At 37.5% G+C, this 22,373-nt stretch overlaps 1 protein-coding gene and 1 long non-coding RNA gene across 2 annotated transcripts; one reads left to right on the top strand and one right to left on the bottom strand.

The window, feature by feature from the left end:
* Nucleotides 1–747: 747 nt before the first annotated feature.
* On the bottom strand, nucleotides 748–7,690 carry LOC113194870 (uncharacterized). Its single transcript, XR_003302345.1, has 3 exons — nucleotides 7,548–7,690; nucleotides 2,398–2,589; nucleotides 748–1,932 (listed from the first exon to the last, which is right to left on the bottom strand). It is a non-coding gene; the product is annotated as an uncharacterized LOC113194870 (long non-coding RNA).
* On the top strand, nucleotides 7,374–17,642 carry Bcl10 (BCL10 immune signaling adaptor). The gene is made up of 3 exons (XM_026406144.2): nucleotides 7,374–7,533; nucleotides 14,529–14,817; nucleotides 17,207–17,642. The coding sequence occupies exons 1-3, from the start codon at nucleotides 7,477–7,479 to the stop codon at nucleotides 17,557–17,559; spliced, it is 699 nt and encodes a 232-aa protein (XP_026261929.1). The 5' UTR covers nucleotides 7,374–7,476; the 3' UTR covers nucleotides 17,560–17,642.
* Nucleotides 17,643–22,373: the final 4,731 nt, after the last annotated feature.

Genomic DNA, 22,373 nt, shown 5'->3' with positions numbered 1-22,373 from the left:
TAAGATGAAGAGATCTAGTTCCTCCTCCAATGTGTGCTGATGCATGTGCCTGCTTGCACTCTCCAAGTGGAACCATCTTCTAGGGGAAGGTAGGAGGAATAAATCTTTCTCTCAGGTTCCTCATCAGCCCCAGCAATGTCAAAGTCTTGGGATGCATTTGCAAACATCCTCAGAGCATTTGCTTAGGCCCATTCCCACAACCTAGCACCCTCCTGTTCCTTCCTTTCTACGTTGATAGTCATTCCTGGAGACAAGGATACCTGGAGTCTTCACAAAACTCTGTGCAGAAACAGGTCAATTTCATCACACATTGTCTTGCCATTAAAACCCAGGAGTGTCTGTCTCAGAACTGGTTGCTTTGTCCCTCAGCTATTTACCAGAAATTTATAAGTCACCATGACCTGGAATTGAATTTGTTACTCAACATAGCATCTAACATCTGACAAGAAAGTTTAGAACAAATCATTAAGAAGCAGTTCAATCTCCACCTATTAAAATTCTCCCACACAGCTTAAATACTCCTCTTTCAAGTTGTCCTGTCAGCTGGAAATGATTTCCTCTTGCCTCTCTCTGCATTCCTATAATAGCTACTTTTATCCAGTACTCATTGATTGTTCCAGAATCATACTGCTAATGATTGCCAAATCCAGAATCCAACTGAACTAGGTTGAATAGCGTCTCTCCAAAATTCATATTCATGGTAACCTCAAAATATAACTTTATTTGAAAATATAGTCATACGTCCATTAACAATAGGGATAGGTTTTGAAAAATGCATTGTTGGGTAATTTCTTTATTGTCCCAGCATCATAGAATGTACTTTACACAAACCTAGATAGAATAGTTATCCATATGCCTAGTCTATATGGTATGTATACATTTCTCCTAGGACTATTCTGAGCAAAATAACATGAGATTAAATGAAACATGAGGGAAAATGATGCACTCAAAAGAGATTTCATAAATATGAGATACATGAAGCTTATGTCATCATAACAGTTTTGCTTTAAACTTTTTTATAAGTAGAAGGAGTATACTCTAAAAGAACTATTAAAAGTATAGTAAACACATTAAACAATAGCAGTCATTTATTATTATTATAAAGTATTACATACTGTATGTAATTATATGTGCCATACTTTAAATGACTGACAGCACAGAGGTCTGTTTATGCCAGCATCACCACAAACCTGAATAAGCAGTGCACTCGGATGCTGTGAAAGCTCCATTAGGAGGTGCAGAGCCTTTTCAACTCTTTTGTAGTGTTACTGGACCACCCCGTACATGTGTCTGTTGTTGACTGAAGCAGCCACATGTGGTTCATAACAGAAAGATCTTATAGACATAACAAAGTTAAGATGAGGTCATATTGGAGTAGGGTGAGCCCTAAATTCAATGGTTGGTGTTTGTTTGCTTGTTTGTGTGTTCTGGCATAGACAGAGGTTTATTTAGGAAGAATAACATATTCAAGGGAGAAGGCAGGCTGTCTCAAGAGTGAGAAGCAGCCTGACTTGGGCTGGGGGTCCAATCTTTATAGAAGGGCTGTTTCAAGGACTGGACTAAAGGTGCATCCAGGTGCATCCAGGGTGGAGTTGCATCATTTCAGGCCAGTTTTCAGGCCACGATTTACAACCATACTTTCTACTTCTCAATGGCTTGTGGGTGTTTCCTTTAAGATTCAGTATTTCTCTCTCTTTATCCTAAATTCCTATCTTCCCTCACCCCCTACTTTGATCCCTTAATCTTAAGGATTGGTAGGAGGTGAAGATCTCTTCTTTGGCTACTTCAGGCTGGCAAGGGGCAATGACCCTTCCCAGTCAGGAATCAAAAGTCTCATGCTGACTGTTCTGAAGGAGGTAGACACTGGTCTCAGTTGCAGGGATGGGTTGATATTCTTGTGTTGCCATCTTCTTAACATGGAATTGCTGTATTCTGGAAGATACAAGCTTTGTTAGATTTAAAAGACTCAGACTGAGCAATAGAAGCAGAAGTTACCAGAGTTCCTAACAGTGGTAACAGGCAAGTGAGGTTAGGTAAAGTAAGTATTAATAGTTTTATTTGCCTGACAGGATCTGAATATCTCAGGATCTGAATTTTTTTTAAAGCATATCATATCAGCAAAATTAACTTAGGGCAAACATCATTTTAACAGAGTGTCTTCTGATTGTTAATATCAGTCACTTGTGCATAAGACTCCTTTTTTTCTATATCCTTTATTTACTTTTGGTAAGGCTGATGCAAATGTACATCAAGTTACATTTAAAAGGACAGAAGTCTTTCTTTTTTAATCTGCATTTATGATTGTTCTTTAGGTGTACTTTCCTGCAAGGTGTCTTAAGACCAAGTTAGTAACAAATTGACCTTGTTCCTATCTACTGTTAGGGTCAGCTGAAATACCTCAGGGGTCACTTTCAGGAGCTTATGGGAAGCCTCTTGGCTCTTTCAGTCTTCCTTTACCAGTTGTGCCATCTGCCAGGATAGGTCAGGGTCTTGCTGGCCATGAATGGCTTTCCTTGAAAGTATCAGGAACATCTCCCTCTTCACTGATGCTCCTCTTTGCAGAATGTACACTGGTTGGTTTCCTGGTCTCTGCCAGAGAGAGAGATGGTCAAGTGATTTGCCCAGAGCTGCAGGACATTTAAGGCATCCCATGGTTCCCTGGATAGCTAGTGTTCTTACAAGATGAAAAGTTGGACACAGAAACACAGAAGGAAGCACAATTAAGGCCACGTGAAGATGGAGATGGAAGGGAGCCTTCTTTTTTGCCCTTTACTGTACATGGGACTCTTTCCCTGTCTCTGACATCATTTCATTTCTGACACTTTCAACATTCTCAAAACTCATTCACTTATTCACTTAATCAACTAAAAAGGTAAGGATCTGGTTTGGTCAGAAGTGGCGATAATGGAACAAGGAACAGGGATTGGATAAGACTGAATGAGAATCTTGGGAATTTTTTACAGGTGACAGTTAATATTATGCTTTTCAGGTTATGTTCTTGACATTCCCAAGTGATGCTGCCATGGTCCAAAGAATGCCAGGGTTTGCTAGCACCCAACAGAAATTAGAAAGAGGCAAGTGCACTTAGAAGTTGAGGTGGGGATGGAGACTATGCTGGGGAATGGGAAAGAAGGGGAGAATGGGCAGGGGTTTTTTTTCCTTGAAAATATTGCCCAACTGTCATGTGGAGGCTCTGACCCAGAAATTAAGGCTCGAGTTTCAGCAGGTGGAAGAAGATGCAAGGAGTGGTGGGAATATTGGTCATTCTTTATTTGGAGGTGGCCATTAGCCAGCTCCCCAAGCCATTTTCATAGGCCTTTTTAAAATATAACTAAAACAAAGAAGGTACACTGCTATAGGTAACATAAGGGGGTGGGGGTCGAGCATGTTCACAAGTTCATGTTTATGACCTTGAGTCTATATGCTGAATCACAATCTTTCTGGCCTTGACTAACCATACATAGCTCGTTCCCAGGCCTGGCTACAGACTAAAATCAACATAGTCCACTGGAAGTCTTCAGTGAAAGAGCCTAACTACACTTTCTTTCACCCCAACACCAACCTTCATTATATTTTGACCCTGTGAACTAGCAGAAAAAGAAAAATGAATTTGCTAATGAAGGAAGAAGGATGCATTAAAAAGTAAGGAGTGGGAACTGCAAAGTCAGCTACAAACTAGCTCTGTGATCAGGCACATGGTGTTCAGATGTGGTTGCTTTGAGTCATAACATAAAAAATACTGTTAACTTTCAACTGTAAAAAATTCCTAAGGTCTTCATTCAGTCTTATCTAATCCCTGTTCCTTATTCCATTATTTCCACTTCTGACCCAGACCAGACCCTTACATTTTAGTTGACTTCATGAATAAGTGAGTTAATATTGAGAGTGGAAGATTGAAGGCGTCAGAAATGAAATGATGTCAGACAAGGAAAAAGTCAGATGTACAGTAAAAGGCAAGAAAGAAGACTCAAGAATCAGACTGGTCTGTCATTAACATTTGGTAACTAAATGCCATAATAGAAGCAAATGTGACACTTACAATCTTGATTATGAGTTAAGGGTGTTTATAATATTATTTTTTATATTTTGGTAAGTTCGAAGTATTTCATTTTTAAAAAGAACAGTAGAAACCTCAAAATGAGTGCATTGGATTGTCAGCATTCAAATCCCTTGCTTTAATGGGTTCTAAACCTTGTCTTTCATCAGCAAAGCTGATATGGTTGTAGCCAAACATTTCATTCCCACACATGAATAGACCAATACAGCCCTATGGGGAGAACCTGTGGAAATATACATGAGAAATTATAAACTATTAATTTTCCTGGACTCTGTACTCCTGCTCCTGGGCATTTTTGCAAGGGCAAAGATAATTATTACAAAAGAAAAGTTTGGGGACTATGTAGATGAATAATTCTATGCAAAGTTTTTTTTTTTTTAATCTGTGACAAATTTTTATAACAATAAATTAGAAATAACTTAAGGTACAAATAGAGAATGCGCATGATTCCCCCATCTGGTCATGCTACCCTTACCTCTGCCTGGATGGTTGTGGTAACCTGCAGCTGGTCCCTGCTTCCACCGTGTTCCCTGCAGTCTGCTCTCAACTCAAGCAGCTACCAGACACTTTCAAGATGAAATCAAATCTCCCCTCCACTTCTCTTCAAAGTATTCTCACCGCCTTCATAGCTACCATCCTAGTCTGAACCACCACCTCCTGGGTCCTAAATTATAGCAATACCTTTCTAACTAGCCTCCCTCTCCCACTTTCTTTCACCTCAACACATAAGTGAAAGTGCTTCTTCTCAAATGATAAATCGGATCATACCACTTCTCTGCTCAGAAACCTCCAGTGGCTTCCCATCTGACTCAGAGTAAGCCTAAATGACTCAGAACACATCACAGTAAACTTTGACAGTGGCACACAGGAGTTTATCTCCTTCCCAGTCACACTGGAGAATTTTGTTGGCTGTTCCCTCTATTCAAAACACTCTTTCCTCATATGGCTCCATGTAACTTATATAAAAAATTTCAAATGTCTACCTCTCCTGCCCCAAACATAACACATCCTAGAATATAAGTTCCACAGGGAAAGGGATTTTTATCCATTTATCACAGTTGTTTCCCAGTACTTAGAACATAGTTGACATTCAATAAATATTTGTTAAATGAAAGTACAATTGGTTAAATAAATTGAGTTACATCAAAATGATGGAAGATCAAGCAATCAGAAAAAGAGTTTTATGTATCAATGTGGAAAAAAGACTTAATATAATGTAATATAATGTTAGTGTAAAGATCGAAGCTTATGAGCTGGGGATATGGCTCAAGCGGTAGTGCGTTGGCCTGGCATGGGGGCGGGCCAGGTTCGATCCTCGGCACCACATACAAACAAAGGTGCTGTGTCTGCCAAAAATGAAAAAATAAATATTAAAATTCTCTCTCTCTTTAAAAAAATTAAGATCAAAGCTTTTGTTGTTATCAAAACTACATAAATATGGTTTTGGCAATGATGATCTTTTCTGGTTCTTTTGCTTTCATTTAAATATTGGGGCTGGGTGTGAAGGTGTATGTTTCTAGTCCCATTGAGGTGAGAAACATGAAGAAGGATCACAAGTTCAAGATCAGTTTCAGCAACTTAGCAAGATCTTCAATAACTTAGCCAAACCCTGTCTCAAAATAAAAGTAAAAAGGACTGGTATAGTACCCCTGGGCTCAATGCCCAGTTCAAAAATAAATAAATAAAATAAACATTGGGATCCCCAAGTTTGTCCTTAGTCTCTTGTCAACTTAATCTACTTTGTAGCTTCCTATACCCTCTAGTTTATTACTAGTTTATTTAGTATTTTGTACAAACTACCTTAGGCCCTCTAGAGCTCCTTATCCATGTATATTTTATATACACTGCTGTTTGTTAGATGGTTAGTCATTTATTCATTAGTCTCCTTCAATAAAATGGAAAACTCTCATAGCATAAGATGCCTAGAACACATTAATAAGAAGTAATAAAAGAAAATAATAAAGAGTCCAATTGTGTGCCAAGTACCTCTAAGAACTTTGCCTATACTCCCAGCTGCCCTGTGAAGTAAGCCTATCTCTGTTACACAGATTAATAAATGAGGAAAACTTATGCTTGTAATGAACAGTGTCCAAAAAGTATGTAAGTGTTACATTAAGTTGTAAACTGAAGCTTTTTCAAAGAGGCCACATTTGTATTTGGGAGCTTTCAGGTTGTTTGAATTTTACTGATTGGATTATCTAGACCTGTGGAGAGACAAAGTACTATAAGAAGTTCAAGTTGTATTTGGGTTATTTTAGGCTCCTTTGACTTGCCATTGTATCTGATCTAGCATTTCTGTGACTACTGGATAAATGTGTATGTGAAGCTTGACGGACCTCTGGCCTCTATTGAACATTATGGCTGGGAATGAGACAGTACCTGAATTTTGTAGGAGCTTTCCCTACTTTTTTGAAAGCTTCTGAATCTTGTGGAGGAGTTTCATGATGACACTACCTGCTTGGGTGTTCTAAAAGTTTGTATAATCTCTTCATAGAAAAGCCATGTCCTTGGTAATCACTGTTCACGGGGAGCTCATGCGGTTAACTTGAGTACTTGAGTTTATGTTACCAGGGCATAGGCATTACCTGCGAACAAACCATTTACTTCCTTACAGCAGAGTTATTTTCCATCGTTAAGGTGCTAAAGTGGTGGGATTGTAGCGTTATTTTTTTTTTCTCCTCCAAAATTTCTTTAATTGTAGTTAAGCTGCGTATGTGTGGGGGGGCGGGGGCGCGCGCGCGCGCGTGTGCGTGTACGTGTTTGTGCGTGGCCAAATAGTTGTAAAATTTAGACAATACAACAACAGGAAATCGCAGAGCAAAGTCTGGGAAAAGGGGAGGAACTCGAAGACAATGACAACCGAGATCAGACTCCACCAAAGCGAGCCCTCTGCGAAGGCGGGTAGTGCCCCCTGGGCTGAGCCGTGAGGGCCCAACCCACAGAAGATTCCTTATTGGGAGGCCACCCAACGCCTCACGCAAACGACCTGAGGAGGCGTGGCTTGAGGTGTAGTCGTCTATGGGCGGAACCACTCCGGAAAGCTCGGGGGGGGGAGGGGGCAGAGAAGGCGGTCGCTGATTGGCTGACGCAGAGGGGGCGGGCTCCACAAGACCCGCCTCTCCGAGGGGCGGTGTCTGTAAATGAGCCACTAGGAGAGGGAAGTTCTTCTGCCGCAAGGTTACGCTGGCGACGAGGTAGGTTTATAACGCCGTTGGCCCAGAGGCTGAGCCGGAAGCGCTACAGTTTGACTTCCCCCAAGTCCCTGCTTTTTAAGGGACGGCCCTCTTCCCCCCCCCCCCGCCCCGATCTGCTCCACTTCCTCTCCGCCCCGGTTCCCGGAGGCGAAAGCCCCTGGTCAGGGCGGGGCGGCGCCGCGGAATCCCCCAGCCCCGGAAGAAGTGCCATCTCCCACCTCCGCCATGGAACCCACCGCGCTGTCCCTCACCGAAGAGGACCTGACAGAAGTGAAGAAGGACGTGAGTAGTACTACCTTGCCCCTGGTGCGGTTGGGGGCGGGCTACGGTCCGGCGGGAGAGGAAAGCGGAAACCCGGAGTCACAGGACGCGGAGGAGCCTCTTGGTAGGAAGAGCGGAAGTTCCACGCACTGGAGGACCGCAGCGAACCCTGTATTGTATTCAGGGACCTTGGTGGAAGTGGTGCCCAGTGACGGGTTACTCGACGTTTGAATCACTAAACGTAGGGCTTGGATTTTAAACCTTATCCAGCTGAGAGTTTGTTGACAGTCATCTTGCCGGTTCCTCGCCTATTTCGTGATTCTCCCCCCACCCCCTTTGCCACTGTGCTCTTGGAGCTACGTTATTAGGGAAATGGTTCAGGTTCTTCGTTGAGTCAGACTGCCTAGGTTGCAGTCTCACTCTAGAGCAAAAGCTGGACCAGATGAAAGATCCCATGCAGTGGAGCAAATACGTGAAACTCTTTTTGCAAAGGGGGCTGGGGACAACTCAACAGCTGAAAGTGCAGCCTGGAATTCCCCTAGTAAGCAGACGCCCACATATTTAAATGGAGGGGGAGGGGGGGAGACGAATACGTGTAGCTCAGAATTAATTTAAAGGTAAACGTAGAAAATATTCAGTAGCCAAATTCTGCTGTTCTGCTTGGAAGAAGCAAGCAAATTACATGACACTTTGGGGCGGATAACGTGGTTCTAACGCTTTAAAAATTAAAACTGCACAAATCTAAATATTTAGTTTATTTAGGTATGACTTGTTTCCTTTTTATTTGCTTTTAATTAATTGTTTTATTAGATGAAGCATAAACACCACTAAAAAGTACTTTATATTAATTCTAATTACTTTTACTAAATCATCTTTGCAAACTTGCTAAGACAGCAACTTTTTGAATGCTTATCCCACTTAAAATCCCTTTTTCTTCCCTCCTCTGTATTGTTTACTATACTCATAATTAGAGTTGCTGTGACTCATTAGCAGGAGGAAACTGGATGTGACTGGGGATTGTGCCTTAGTTTCCTCATTCACTGGAGATTTATGGAGCACTTATTGTGTGAAAAGTAGTGCCCTTTGGCCTAGAAGGCAAAAAATGAAGGCTAGGCCCATATTTTATATTCTAGTTGAGATAAGACTGGGATACTGAATTATTTTAAATAAGTATTGTCTTATTCAAGATGCCAGTAAAATCTGAGCTTGAAGAGCTAGGTTCATTATGTTCCAGATTCTTCATCACACAATTTTCAATTTTTCCACTTAGTCTTTACAACAACCTCTAAGGAAGACAATTGCTATTACCATTTTACAGCTCATAAAACAGGACCTGAAAGAGAAGTGAGAAAGTAACACCTGTGTATAAATACAGATGCAAAGAAGTACTTCCAGGTCTTTGTAGCTCTCTTGTTGATTCATTAAAGTTATCCATTTCCATAATTTCAATTGATACTTGTATTGGAAAATTATAACCTTGAGGAAACCTATGGATGAGTTTCAAGAGGTCTATGAAAAAACTTTTAATTTTTCTTAGATATTTGTCATGTTTTCAAAATTGTTAATGAAAACTTGGAAAGTTTGAAAATCATCCTTTGCATATTTGACCTTCCTTCTCTCTCAACTCTAGGATCTTATTTCCAGTTGGCTACTGGAAATCTAGTTTTTATGTTCTACAGATTGCACACCTTTTATCATCAAGAGTTGAACTTTTTATTATCATCCTTCCCCCTAAGTTGCTTGCTGTTCGTTCTGTATTTTCTGTTTGATAAATGATATACATTTGTCCCTCTGAGGATAACTTTCTGTTATCTGAGATTTTACTTTCTGTGGTTTCACTTGCCATCATCCAAAAGTATTTCATGGAAAATTTCAGAAATTCATATATTTTAAATTGGGCACTAAGTAGCATGGTGAAATCTTATACTATTTTGCTCCATCTAGCCAAGAGTGTGAGTCATCCCTTTGTCCAGATTATCTGTGCTGTGTACATTACCTGCCCATTAGTCACTCAGTAGCTGTCTCAGTCAGATTATCATGGTATCACAGTGCTTGTGTATAGGATTTGGTACTGTCCAAGATTTCAGGCATTCACTGGAGTCTAGGGGTCTGGATTGGGGTCTGGTCCTCCCAGGAGCTCCCATTTCTTCACTATCTCTTCCTCCCCCTCCTCCTCATCTAGTTATTTACCTTATCTTTTTGGTTGAATTTAATTCATCTTAATAAATACAAATTACATGACACTTTGAGGCTTATCATTATCAGTTGGTTCTAACAAAATTAAAATTTAAGACACGCTTTTAATTTTAAAAGAGCTCAATTTCTTGGGGGAAGGGAAATAGAAATAAAATAATAATTTTATTTCTAAGTCACAAAATACGTGTGCAGTGAATTTTATGTTTATGTAAAACAGTGTGGCACTCCGTAAGTATAGGATATTTAATATTGAACAAAGTATACCTGGTTCTTGCCTGTTTTAAACATATAGTTCATTAGAGTTGAAAATATATATGTATGTATTTACAAATTATGTTAAAGGAGACAAACTGGTGCTGAGATAGTAACAGGAAATCTGCTTGAGATAGCATGGTCATTGGATATTATATTTAAACTGAGTCCTAAAGAACTCAGTATGACAGAACTAGGGGAAAACATTCTAGGCAGAATAGAATTTGATACAGACTTAAAACAGGCAAGACCTTGGTGGACTTGAGAATATTATAAGAAGGCAAAGGGTAGCCTGAGGTGAAGTTAAGCATGTGTCCAGAGCCAATTCATGTTTTTTCTCCCAGGTATAGTAGAAATTTATTGAAGAATTACATTTTTTTTTTTTTTTGAAGACTCCTCTACTATTCTGTGGGCTTGAGAACAAGAGTAAGAGTAGGGAAACCAGTGAAGAGACTCCTGGAATTTGTATAGATGAAAAATGATGGTGGTTTGGATCATGGTGAGGGCAATGGAAATAGATGGAGCACAGTTCCAGGTGCATTTTTGAAACAAATGATAAATTGAATATGAGAATTGGGAGAGTGGAATCAAGATTAGTCAGGGGACATGTCAAGCCAATTAGATCCACCAAGTCTAAAGGTCAGAAACGAGGTCTAAGGTAGAAATAAAAGTATGGGATTGATTGATTTCACTTAGGAAGTTGAGTGCTAAAAGACAAAAGGGTTTTCTAAGACCCTTTAAAAAGAATGTGAAAAACTAGCAGTTAAGCCTTAGAGATTGAGTGTAGTATTCATGTAAGACAAGAATTATGTTTCAAGGAGGGAGTGGTCAACTGTGTTCATGCTGCGGAGAAGTAAGATGAAGATGAAAAAGGAACTGATTTGGTAATAAGAACATCATTGGTGGCTTTGAGAAGAATAATGGAAATGTCTGGGGATGAACTGGAGATGAGGTAAAAAAAAGAGACCTGATGTATAGAAAAGTGAAATATAGTCACAAGGTACTACAAAGACAGAGGAGAGGGGTATCTGTCAAATCCTGGGGAATTAAGGAAGAGCTTTTCAAAGGAGATGACTTGAATTTTTTTTTTTCCCCTCCTGGTACCAGGAATTGAACTCAAGGGGTGCTTAACTACTGAGCTACATCCTCAGCCCTTTTTTATATTTTGTTTAGAGACAGGTTCTTACTGAGTTGCTTAAGCCCTCACTAAGTTGCCGAGGCTGGTTTTGAACCGACAATCCTCCTGCCTCAACCTCTGAACCACTGGGATTAAGGCGTGCACCACTATGCCTGGCGAGATGACCTGAATCTTAAAGGATGAATAGGGGCTTAGAGTGTGAAAAGAGAAAAAAAGACAAAAGTCACAACATGAGTAAATATGGAGTAACAGCAGTTTTAAGAGGAACATAAAGTTAGAGATCAGAGGTAGTGAAACCATATTATCAAGAATCTTTCCTACAATAATCAGTCATTATTTATTGAGCATTTATTGTATATCAGATACTGTGCTAAACCTTCATCTGCACCATCCCATTTAGTCTTTCTAAATGTTCTACAAGTTGTTTTCATCATTATTTTATCAATAAGGATCCTGAAGCTTTGAGTGATTAACTAAACTTGCCCCAACTCTCAAAAGATGTGGCACATTCAAAATTTGAAATGAGATTAACTCCAGAGCTATGCTTTTAACTTCTCTCTTATTCTACTTGATTGAGAATTTTATCCCATAAATCACAAGCAGAATAATTTTCAATTTTTAAAATATTAACATCATTGCGGTATTAGAATTTATATGATACTTTAGATTTCCATTTTCTTTTGATAAGTAAGAGATCTAATAGATGTTTAAAGGAGTAATTTTAGGGGCTGGGGATGTGGCTCAAGCGGTAGCGCGCTCGCCTGGCATGCGTGCGGCCCGGGTTCGATCCTCAGCACCACATACCAACAAAGATGTGTCCGCCGAGAACTAAAAAATAAATATTAAAAATTCTCTCTCTCTCTCTCTCTCTCTCTCCTCTCTCACTCTCTCTTTAAAAAAAAAAAAGGAGTAATTTTAGAAAGAGGAAGGAAGTAGGAAGTATGGTTAGGCTTCTATTGTTAGTCCATGTGAGATATGATAAGGACCCGAAGTAGGGCAGTAGAAGTGATGAAGGAGCAGATTGTGTGTGCATATATGTGTGTAAATATGTATGTGGTTGGTTGGCAGGACCTTGTGGATGGGTAATTGGATGTGGCAAGTGAGTGACAGAAAGGAAGAGTTTAGATTTATAGCATGGCTGAATGGATTGTGGAACTTCCAAATGAGTTGAGAATGTCAGGGGTAAAGAAAAGGGGAAGGTAAATTAGTTTGGGGTATGTCACATTTGAAGTATATTTAGGATGTCTAAGTGAGGAAGGTCATTTTACCACCTATATTTTACCATATAGGTGGTAAAATGACTATAGATGAGGTTTTTCAAGGAGTTCATCTTTTTTAAATATAATCTTTCTTTGCATCCTTACAACTTAGATTCATACATTCAACTTATTCTATGTAAGATGATTGTAGCAATCTTCTAACTGGCCTCCTTTCTCCTTTGGCCCCAGTTTGACTCCCCCTAGTCCTCTGCAAATGTTTTCTTATTGCATCTTTGATGACTCTTCCTTTTGACTATAGGGAAATTTGTGTCCCTGAGTATGTTGTAGAAGTCTTCCTATGATGTAACACTAGTTTTACTTCCCAACTTCATTCCTCTCAAACCTTTCATACATATCTGTGTTCCAGCTACACCAGACTTCTCATTGTCTTTTGCAGTTGCACATCTTCATGCCTTTAGCTCAAGTATAGCCTCTGTAGATTTCCCAAGTCCTGGGGATAGCTCCTGCTCACTCTATGCTTGCCCAATGCTTGACCTATAATCTTTTGTTGGGGGGCCATATCAGTAATCTATAGTTATTGTTTTGCATGTGGTATGTATTCCCCACCTAGACCAGAAGCCCTTTGAATACAGGATTCCAGTTTGTTCATTTTTGTATACTCGGTGTTCAGCACTTGGCTTACTAGGAATTTAGATACAAAAAAACATCTCTTATATGAGTAAATACTGTATTTCACTGCATAATTGTTGCCACAGCATTAATGTACATTCACAAGTATTCTGTTTACCAAAGATAGTTTAGTAATAAATATTTTTTAAGTTATACTGGCACAATTTAAAAAAGAAAAGGGATTCACCTACTGGGCAAACCTCATATTTTTATTAAAAAAAAAAGGCATAAACTCTGCAGTGATTGTATGGTGAAATACAGTTAATGCATGTAGGAATTCAATGAACTGAAAACTATATAATGTCTTCACCCAGAAGACTTGGTGTATACTAGGATGCTGATGATTCCTTCTGTTGCTTTTAGGTCATCATTTTTTAATGTGAGTCAAATAAATCATCATTGTCATCATCCCTACTATGTACCAGGCACTTTTCTAAACACTTTGCATATAATATTTATTCCTTATAAAAATTAAATGATGAAAGAGACACAGAGGAGTTAACTAACTTACCTAAGATCTCATATCTAGTACATAGAGGAACTAAAATGCAATCACTGACATCAGATTTATTAATGGCATTTATTAAGACTAACATAGACCTGATTTAAACAATGTGCAAAATATACATGTATCCAAACATTACATGACACCCCATTGATATCTATACTTTTTGTGTGTTATGTATTAGTTAAAAAAAATATATAGGAACAAATAATTTGTTAAAAAATGTATTTTCTGCAGATTAAGCCTATTCAGGCACATCTTAGGTCTAGACTTGTTTCTCCTGTCTCCTTTTTCTTGATTTATATTTCCTAACATTCACTTTCCCTTTAGGTTCCTCTCCCCACACAACACAACACACATTACATATCTCCCCTTCCACCTAGACTGACTCGGGAAGTTATAGTTTTTCTAACCAATCCCAAAGACTGATACATTATGGGCTCTTTTAGTTTAGGAGTTTTGTTTTCTGTTTGTTTTTAATGGTTTCACTCTAAGGAGATGGAATAACTAATAACAAACATGAGAAACTTAAAAATTATGAGGCTTCATACTAAGTTATCCTCCCTGTTTCTGTTTAATTCTGAATTCCTTGCCAAATGGTACCTAAAATGTGCAGTAGTCTGTTCCTATCTTTACCACCACAGGTGACCCTAAGCAGACCTTCCTATTTCTAAGGACCTGGGCTCTCCAGATTTGACTGGCCCCTCTTTAAAACAGCCTGGTCTTGGTTTTCAGGTGGGAAGGTAAGAACAGAACCAGGCAGAAACAGGAATATCTGAGAACTTCTTATACCTACTTGAACTTTCATCTTAATTCACATGCATTTTAAGTGATCTGAGCCTCCTGACTTCAGAACATTGTCTCACACTAGTTGAGATTCCTAACTAGGACTAGGATTGTAGCTTAGTGGTTGAGTGCTTGCCTAGCACACATGAGGCCCTGGGTTCAATCCCCAATACTTGTAACTACTTATTAATTACCTGTGTGATTTTACTAGATGTTATAAAATAACACTGAAACATATTTTGTCTTTTAGGCTTTAGAAAATTTGCGGGTTTACTTATGTGAGAAAATCATAGCTGAGAGACATTTTGATCATCTACGTGCAAAAAAAATACTCAGTAGAGAAGACACTGAAGAAATTTCTTGCCGGACATCAAGTAGAAAAAGGGCTGGAAAATTGTTAGACTACTTACAAGAAAACCCCAAAGGACTGGACACTCTTGTTGAATCTATTCGGAGAGAAAAAACACAGAACTTCTTGATACAGAAGATTACAGATGAAGTGTTAAAACTTAGAAATATAAAACTAGAACATCTGAAAGGTAAGGCATCTTAGGTTTCAAAGAGTTAATATAACAGTGCTTTATTTTAATATTTATTTTTTAGTTGTAGTTGAACACAATACCTTTCTTTTATTTATTTATTTTTACGTGGTAATGAGGATCAAACCCAGGGCCTTATACATGCAAGGCAAGCGTTCTACCACTGAGCCACAACCCCAGCCCATAACAGTGCTTTTCAGAAAAGTAAAATAAAGTGCAAAACAAAACAAAAAAAATTGGAAATAATTATTATTCGTTTTTTTTACCATATGTGATGTCATTACATTGCAAGAATGAAATATTCAGTATCCTGTATTCGTATTTATTTAGCAATATCATTTATAGATATATGATGGAAGTAATCTCTGAAAACACTACACTGTACATCGCATATTAAGAATTGTATACAAGTGAAGTTCAACTCTGCTAATTCTCTTACCAGTTGATCACAAGATAAAGTTATTGGCATGTGTTTATAACAATCATGTATGTACACACAACTTTAAACACTAGAGTCACACAGTTTAGCAATACATGAGAAACATGAGAACTGAGACTAATTAAGGGAATAGCATTACCTCTCCCATTTCACTTTCATCCCAGAGCACACACACTCTGATTGGAATACTGTGCTTCTCTTTCTAGAGCACTAATTTAAATCTTCACGTGATATAGCTTTACTCCATTTGTTCTTGGCATTAGAGATCAAGAAATGAGAAATTTAGGGCTCTGCCCTTAAGGAACTCATGGTCTGTATGTCCTTACTGAGACACCTTTGAACGATTCCCCTCATGAGCCATATATAATAGTTTCTGTAGCATGGAACAGAGTGTAAATGTATTTTGAAAAACTAGTGGAAAAAAATGACATGTAATATGTATATTGCACATTGTACTAAAATTTGTCAACTCAGGAGTTTCCATTCCTTTAACGGGTTGAATATTTGCTAAGCCTAACAGAAAAATAAATTGTACTTGTATTTATTCTTTCAATTCTGGGGTTGATTGTCAACTAGACCCTTCGGATACAATAAAATTGTTTTATAGGAATAAACACTGTCATTTAAGAAAACTATTATGTTGAGAATCCAGGGTATTATCTATTGCATTAAGGTTCTCACTTTCCCACAAAATAGTCTTGGAATAAGAATGAGTTACCTGGCTGGGTGTGATGGGATACGCTTATAATCCCAGCGGCTTGAGAGGCTGACGCAGGAGGATCAAAAGTTCAAAGCCAGCCTCAGCAAAAGTGAGGTGCTAAGCAACTCAGTGAGGACCCTGTCTCTAAATAAAATACATACAAGGGCTGGGGATGTGGTTCAGAGTCATGTACTCACAATCCCTGGTACAAAAAAAAAAAAAAAAAATTTGAGTTACCTGTTTTCCCATCTCTGTTGGTAATAATGAGATGACTTCTAAAATCCTTTTGACTTGTAACACACTGTGATTCAAGAATCAATAATTGCCATTGATCAGCTCATAGCATATGCCCTGATTAAATTTTGTTTTTATAAGCCAATTGGATTTTGTTTTTTACCAGAATGCTAAAAATATTAGTTGTGAAAACTATTTCTTATTTTATGAAAAAAAATTAGGATTGCTTCATTTTTTTCCAGGTCCTTCAGTGGTTAAATATGTAAATATACATTAAATTATAGTATGTTAGTTAGCTTCTTTGAGACTGCTTCCTTATCTAGAGAATGTGATTTTTAAGAAAAGCAAATGAGATTGAAATGGATTATGACAGAATTTATAAATTGCAATTTAAATTCTGATCATGTGGTAACTAGTTCATAGTCTTTTTTTTTTTTTTTCCCCTTGCTACTGGGATTGAACCCAAGAATGCTTAACATTTAGCCACATCCCCAGCCACAGCCCTTTTTTTGGAGTGAGGGTACCAGGGATTAAATTGAGGGGCACTTGGCCCCTGAGCTATATCCCTAGCCCTATTTTTTTTTTTTTTTTTTTTTTTTAATTTAAAGACAAGGTCTCACTGAGTTGCTTAGCACCTTGATTTTGCTGACGCTGGTTTTGAACTCACAATCCTCCTGCCTCAATCTCCTAAGCTGAGTAGCAAAACCTTGTCTCAAAATTTTAAAATGGGGAAGAAAGGAGGGTGGAGTCTGAGTCCACACCTATCTTGTAACCTCTATTTATTTTTTTGTACTGGGAATTGAACCCAGGGTGTTATATCACTGAGCTACATCCACGGCCCTTCTTACTTTTTATTTTGAGACTGTGTCTCACTAAGTTGTCCAGACTGGCCTTGAATTTGCCATCCTCCTGCCTCAACCTCGAAAGCAGCTGGGATTATAAGCATAAGTATGACTGAATTAAACTCAGATTTTTTTAGTTACTTTTTCATTTATATCTGAATAATTTTATTGTAGGACTGAAATGTAGCAGTTGTGAACCTTTTCCAGATGGAGCCATGAACAATCTTTCTAGATCAAATTCAAATGAAAGTAATTCCTCTGAAAAACTGAGAGCATCCACTGTCATGTACCATCCAGAAGGAGAATCCAGCACAGCTCCCTTCTTTTCTACTGATTCTTCTCTGAATTTGCCTGTCCTGGAAGTAGGCAGAACTGAAAATACCATCTTCTCTTCAACTACATTTCCTAGACCTGGGGACCCTGGGGCTCCTCCTTTGCCACCAGAGTTGCAGTTAGATGGAGGAACTTGTGGAAGCTCTAGTGAGATGTTTCTTCCCTTAAGATCACGTGCTGTTTTACCACAGTGACACTTTACTGCCTTTTAATTTTTTTAGTAGTGACAAAAAAAATGTTTTAAAGGATATGAATCTTTTTATAAAATCACTATAATGATTTTCTTCCATTTGATAAATGTCTTTTAAAACAATGTAAGTATACTTTGTAAATATATATTTTTTAGAATAAAAGCATACTTTTGGAATAGCTAAATGTAAATCATGTTGATCATGTACTTTTCAGTATTTTTTTTTCATTTTTTAGGTGGTTTAATACTTTGAAATTTTTTATATTGTAAGATAATTTTAATGGGGAACATTTCTCTATTTGGGAACAGAAAGACTGGGAATAGTGTTCTCAATGCATTTGTATAAGAAATTTTCCGAGTATAGTCTTTTCAACCCATTTACCAGTAAATTTTCAGCATTAAGCTATTTCTATTTGGCAAGAAACTGACAACTGATGGGAAAACTGCCAGTAAACTGAAAAGAATCTCTTTCCCACTCATTTGGTCTTATGGTGTCTCCTCCTGTTTCTGGAGGAACATGGAGTTTGAGCCACTTATGATCTGTTTGCCAAAATTCTTACTAACCTTACTAATTAATATTACTTTCTTTGGGTTTTTATATAGTCTATCCTTTATAATTTTCTTTCTCCAAAAAAAATCTTGTTATGAATCTCATTACATGTAATTTGATGAGATTTTTAAAAACACTTTCTCTGTATTTTTCATTCTTTTAATGAGTACCATTATACAGTTGAAATGGCTAGAACAAATTGGTTTTGAGATGTATGTGTGACAATTCTGTTTTTAATAGTATTTGAAACAATTAGGCCCAATTAATTAAGTGTGAGGGTACCAGGGATTAAATTTATCTTATTTAGCCAGATTTATCTTATTGTTATATAACAAAATTTGAGTAATTTCACACATATAAATCTTATGTTCTCATTGTCTTCATTTAAATTATAATTCTACCAGTTTCCAGACATTCACCTCCTATATATTCCTATTATTTTAAAAACCTAGAAGTGGAAATTTGCTATCAACAATAAAAGTTTTTTAAAATGTAGTGATATGTTTTGGAGTTTCAAATTTTTCAATAGGGAATGTCTAAAATACCACCACCCAGGTAGAGGTTAGTTTTAATACTGAATTTCTTTTAGGCTATTGAATAATGGCATAAACAATAAAATGAAGGTCTTAAACTTAGGCTTTGGATTTTGAATCCTATAAGTCAGTTTTTTTCTCTTTAAACACTAAAAGCTTACCATTGCCAAAAATATACAAATTAGAATGACATATTGACATGATATGCAATTTGTTACTGTTGATTAATGCAGCAGTGAAAAAGTTACTTTTCAGGGTCCACATTATCACAATATAAAACAACACCTTTAAGTTCTCTTCTTTTTAAAAAATGGAGCTGGGAAAGTAGTGCACACCTCTATAATCCTAGCAATTCAGGGGGCTGAGGCAGGAGGATCACAAGTTCAAGGCCAGTGTGGGCAACTTAGCAAGATTCTGACTCAAAAAATAAAAAAGAATAGTGCTATATAGAGCATAGTTGTGGGGCATACCTGGGTTTGATCCCCAGTATCTCACATAAAAAAAAAATAATACTTTTTGGTGCAGTTGTAGGTTTACATAAAAATTGATCAAAAAGTATAGAGTTCTCAAATACCCTTTCTTCCCCCAGTTCCCCATATTAACATTTTGCATTGTTGTGATACATTTGTTACAATTGATAAACTAGTATTGATACATTATTATTCCAATCTTGGTACCTTATTATTAGCCAAAGTTCCTCATTTATTTTAAGGTTCACTGTGTGTTGTACAATACTATAGGTTTTTAAAATGTATATAATGTCATGTGTCCACAATTACAGTATTATACAGAGTAGTTTCACAGCCTTAAGAATTCCTATATTCCACGCATTTGCTCCACTTTTTCTGTTTTCCACCTTCTGTCCCTGGCAAATACCCATCTTTTATTATCTCTAGTTTTCTTTTCAGTATATCATCTAGTTAAAATCATAGTAAGTTGCATCTTCAGTCTGACTGCTTTCATTTAGCCATGTTCACTTATGATTTCTCCAGGTCTTTTCATGAGTTCACTTTTGATGAGATGATTCATCTTTGGTTATCCCAATACAAGGTCAAACACTGGCAAAACAGTAGGCCAGAATAATGGCGGGGTTTTTTTTATTACTATTTTGAAAATATGTCAGTAATTTTTGTATACTAATTTGTTATACATGATAGTAGAATGCATTTTGACACATATACATAAATGGAGTATTTCTCATTTGTCTGATTGTACATGATGTAGAGTTACTATGTCAGTAAGTTTTACTGTTTAAGAGATTTTTGCCTTCCCAGCATTTTGATGCTATTCTCCTGTTTATTTCTGTAAGTTCAGTTTTATTTTCCTGTTTTGCTCTCTGGTCCATTTCATTTTAAAGTAATTTTTGCGTGAATTATGAGATAGAAGTTCAAATCTCATAGGTACTATTTAAGCAATGCAAAAGGAGGAAGAAGTTTCCATCTTCAACCTCATTTATCACTGGATAAATATGTATACTGTTGACTTGGAAACAAAAGTAGCAAACCAAGAAACAAATAGACCTATAGTTATTAAATGTGGCCTATGAAGCCTTTCTGAAAGAGCAGATATTAACACAGATAACTTGAGTGCAGCTCCTAAAATCCTCCCTAAATTTGCCATATAATTAAAAAAAATTGTAGTTATAGATGGACAGAATGCATTTATTTTATTTATTTTTATATGGTACCAAGGATCAAACCCAATGCCTCACACATGTTAGGCAGGCACTCTGCCACTACAGTCCTAGTCGCTGCCATATTATAATTTAATGATCAGAAATTGTCCTTTATTGCAATGGTTTTGAAACTTTGCTTTCCATTTTGGAGTCAACAGGGGAACAGCACCCATACCAGTTAACTTCAAATGTGTCCATATGGAAACAGGTGATTCTATGTACAACAAAACTTGGGAATCTCAGCCTTATGGATGCCAAGTACTATGTTTGGTGTTTACCCATGTGTAGACTTGCAATCTTGTTTGTAATCCTAATAATAACCCTACAAGGTGAGTTTGTTGTCTTTTTTTTTATTTTAATAAGAAAATTTACCAAGAAAAATGGCAAATTCTTTTTGCAAAAAAGAATTGATAGCATTATCAGGAAAGACCTCTTAACAGCAGGTGACCTTTGAGCTGAGACCTAATAGAAGAAAGGAAGCTGTCCTGTGAGATTCTGGAGGGAGAGTTCCAGGCAGGAGTTGCATTGAGTGTAAAGGCTGTATTGACCTGTGTGGCTAGAACATAAGGGAGGTGAGGGTGACTGGAGAGTTCAGGAGCCTGCTTTGAGATGAAATTTCACAAATGGAGAGGAGGGCCTGCAGGTGTGTCCCAGCATCCAAACCTGAAGAAGTGGGTAGGAACAGTATGAGGAAAGAATCTGTAGAAGGATAGGTAATAGAGATGGCAGACCCTAAGTGGAGCAAGCAGGGCTTTCCACGGGGAAAGGGATAGCAACAGAGAGAAGATCAATCGCATACTTAGGGACTGATCAAATAAGGAAACACATTTAGGATAATGGGATCCAGATCTCTCATGATACAGAATGAAGCTACAAATATAGAAAGAGAAAACTAAAAGAAACTCTATAGTATTGAATTAAAATTGAAGGTGTAAGTGCAAACTCAGGTTTTCAATATTTCTATGAATGGATATGGAAATAAAATTCTTTAGCTTTGTCTCTTGGTGAGTCCTGGAAACATTAATATCTTCTTTTGCAATGAGAACAGCACCCAGATCTTAGCTTCTAAATGCCATTCTCCACTAAAAAGAATTGGGATTCCTTGGTGAAATGACTAATTTCAGGGCACAGTATAAGATCAACTTTGGGCCAGACATGGTGGTTCATGTGTATAATACTAGTGACTTAAGCTGAAGCAGAGGATTACGAGTTCAAGGCCAGCCTCAGGAACTTAGCGAACTTAGCAAGAACCTATCTAAAAAAATAAATAAAATACAAAGGGCTGAAGATATAGTTCTGTGAAAGCACCCCTGGATTCGATGAGCTTAAAACATGTTCCAGGATGCAAGCAAGTCCTCAAGGAATGGTGGAGACGTGCAGAGGACACAGATGCCACCTTGAAGGGTTTCCACTGGCCAAATCTGAAACAATTTCAACATCAAAATAAAAATAATACTTGATCATAACTCACTAGATAAAATGGGACACCATGAATCAATGCTAATATAAATAAATGAACAAATAATTTGGTAGAGAATAGAATACTGACACAGTTTTAAAGTGGCTCCCAACAAAATTCTTATTAATTACAAAAGGTGGAAAGGTGGCTTTACAGTAGAGAAACCTAGCTGACTAAATGATAAGCAAGAAATCAAAGTTAGATTCTTGAGTCAGGACAAATTGAAATGTGCCTTCTAAAAGTCTGCAGTGAGAAGACTGCAATACTACTTTCAAGATATTCCTGCCAGAGATTCATAACCTGAATCTAATTGTGAGGAAACAACAGACAAATTCAAGTTTCTTTCACAAAATAACTGGCCTATAAGCTTCCAAATAACAAAATCATGAAAGACTGAGCAACGATTCCAGGTTGAAGGAGACAAAGACACGACTACTAACTACCACGTGTGAATCTGAGCCAGATATTTTTGCTAGTTTGGTGGTTTTTTGAGAAGTCTTTGTAATATAGACAAATGTTTTTACTAAGCTTAAAGTTTGGGGGCATAATAAACATCATCTCAGATGGTCAGAAAAAAAAGTTCTTTGTCCTTGTAATTTGT

This window comes from Urocitellus parryii, chromosome 11 (assembly GCF_045843805.1).
Source record: "Urocitellus parryii isolate mUroPar1 chromosome 11, mUroPar1.hap1, whole genome shotgun sequence".
NCBI lineage: Eukaryota > Metazoa > Chordata > Mammalia > Rodentia > Sciuridae > Urocitellus > Urocitellus parryii.
This window is presented reverse-complemented; position numbering and strand designations above follow the sequence as displayed.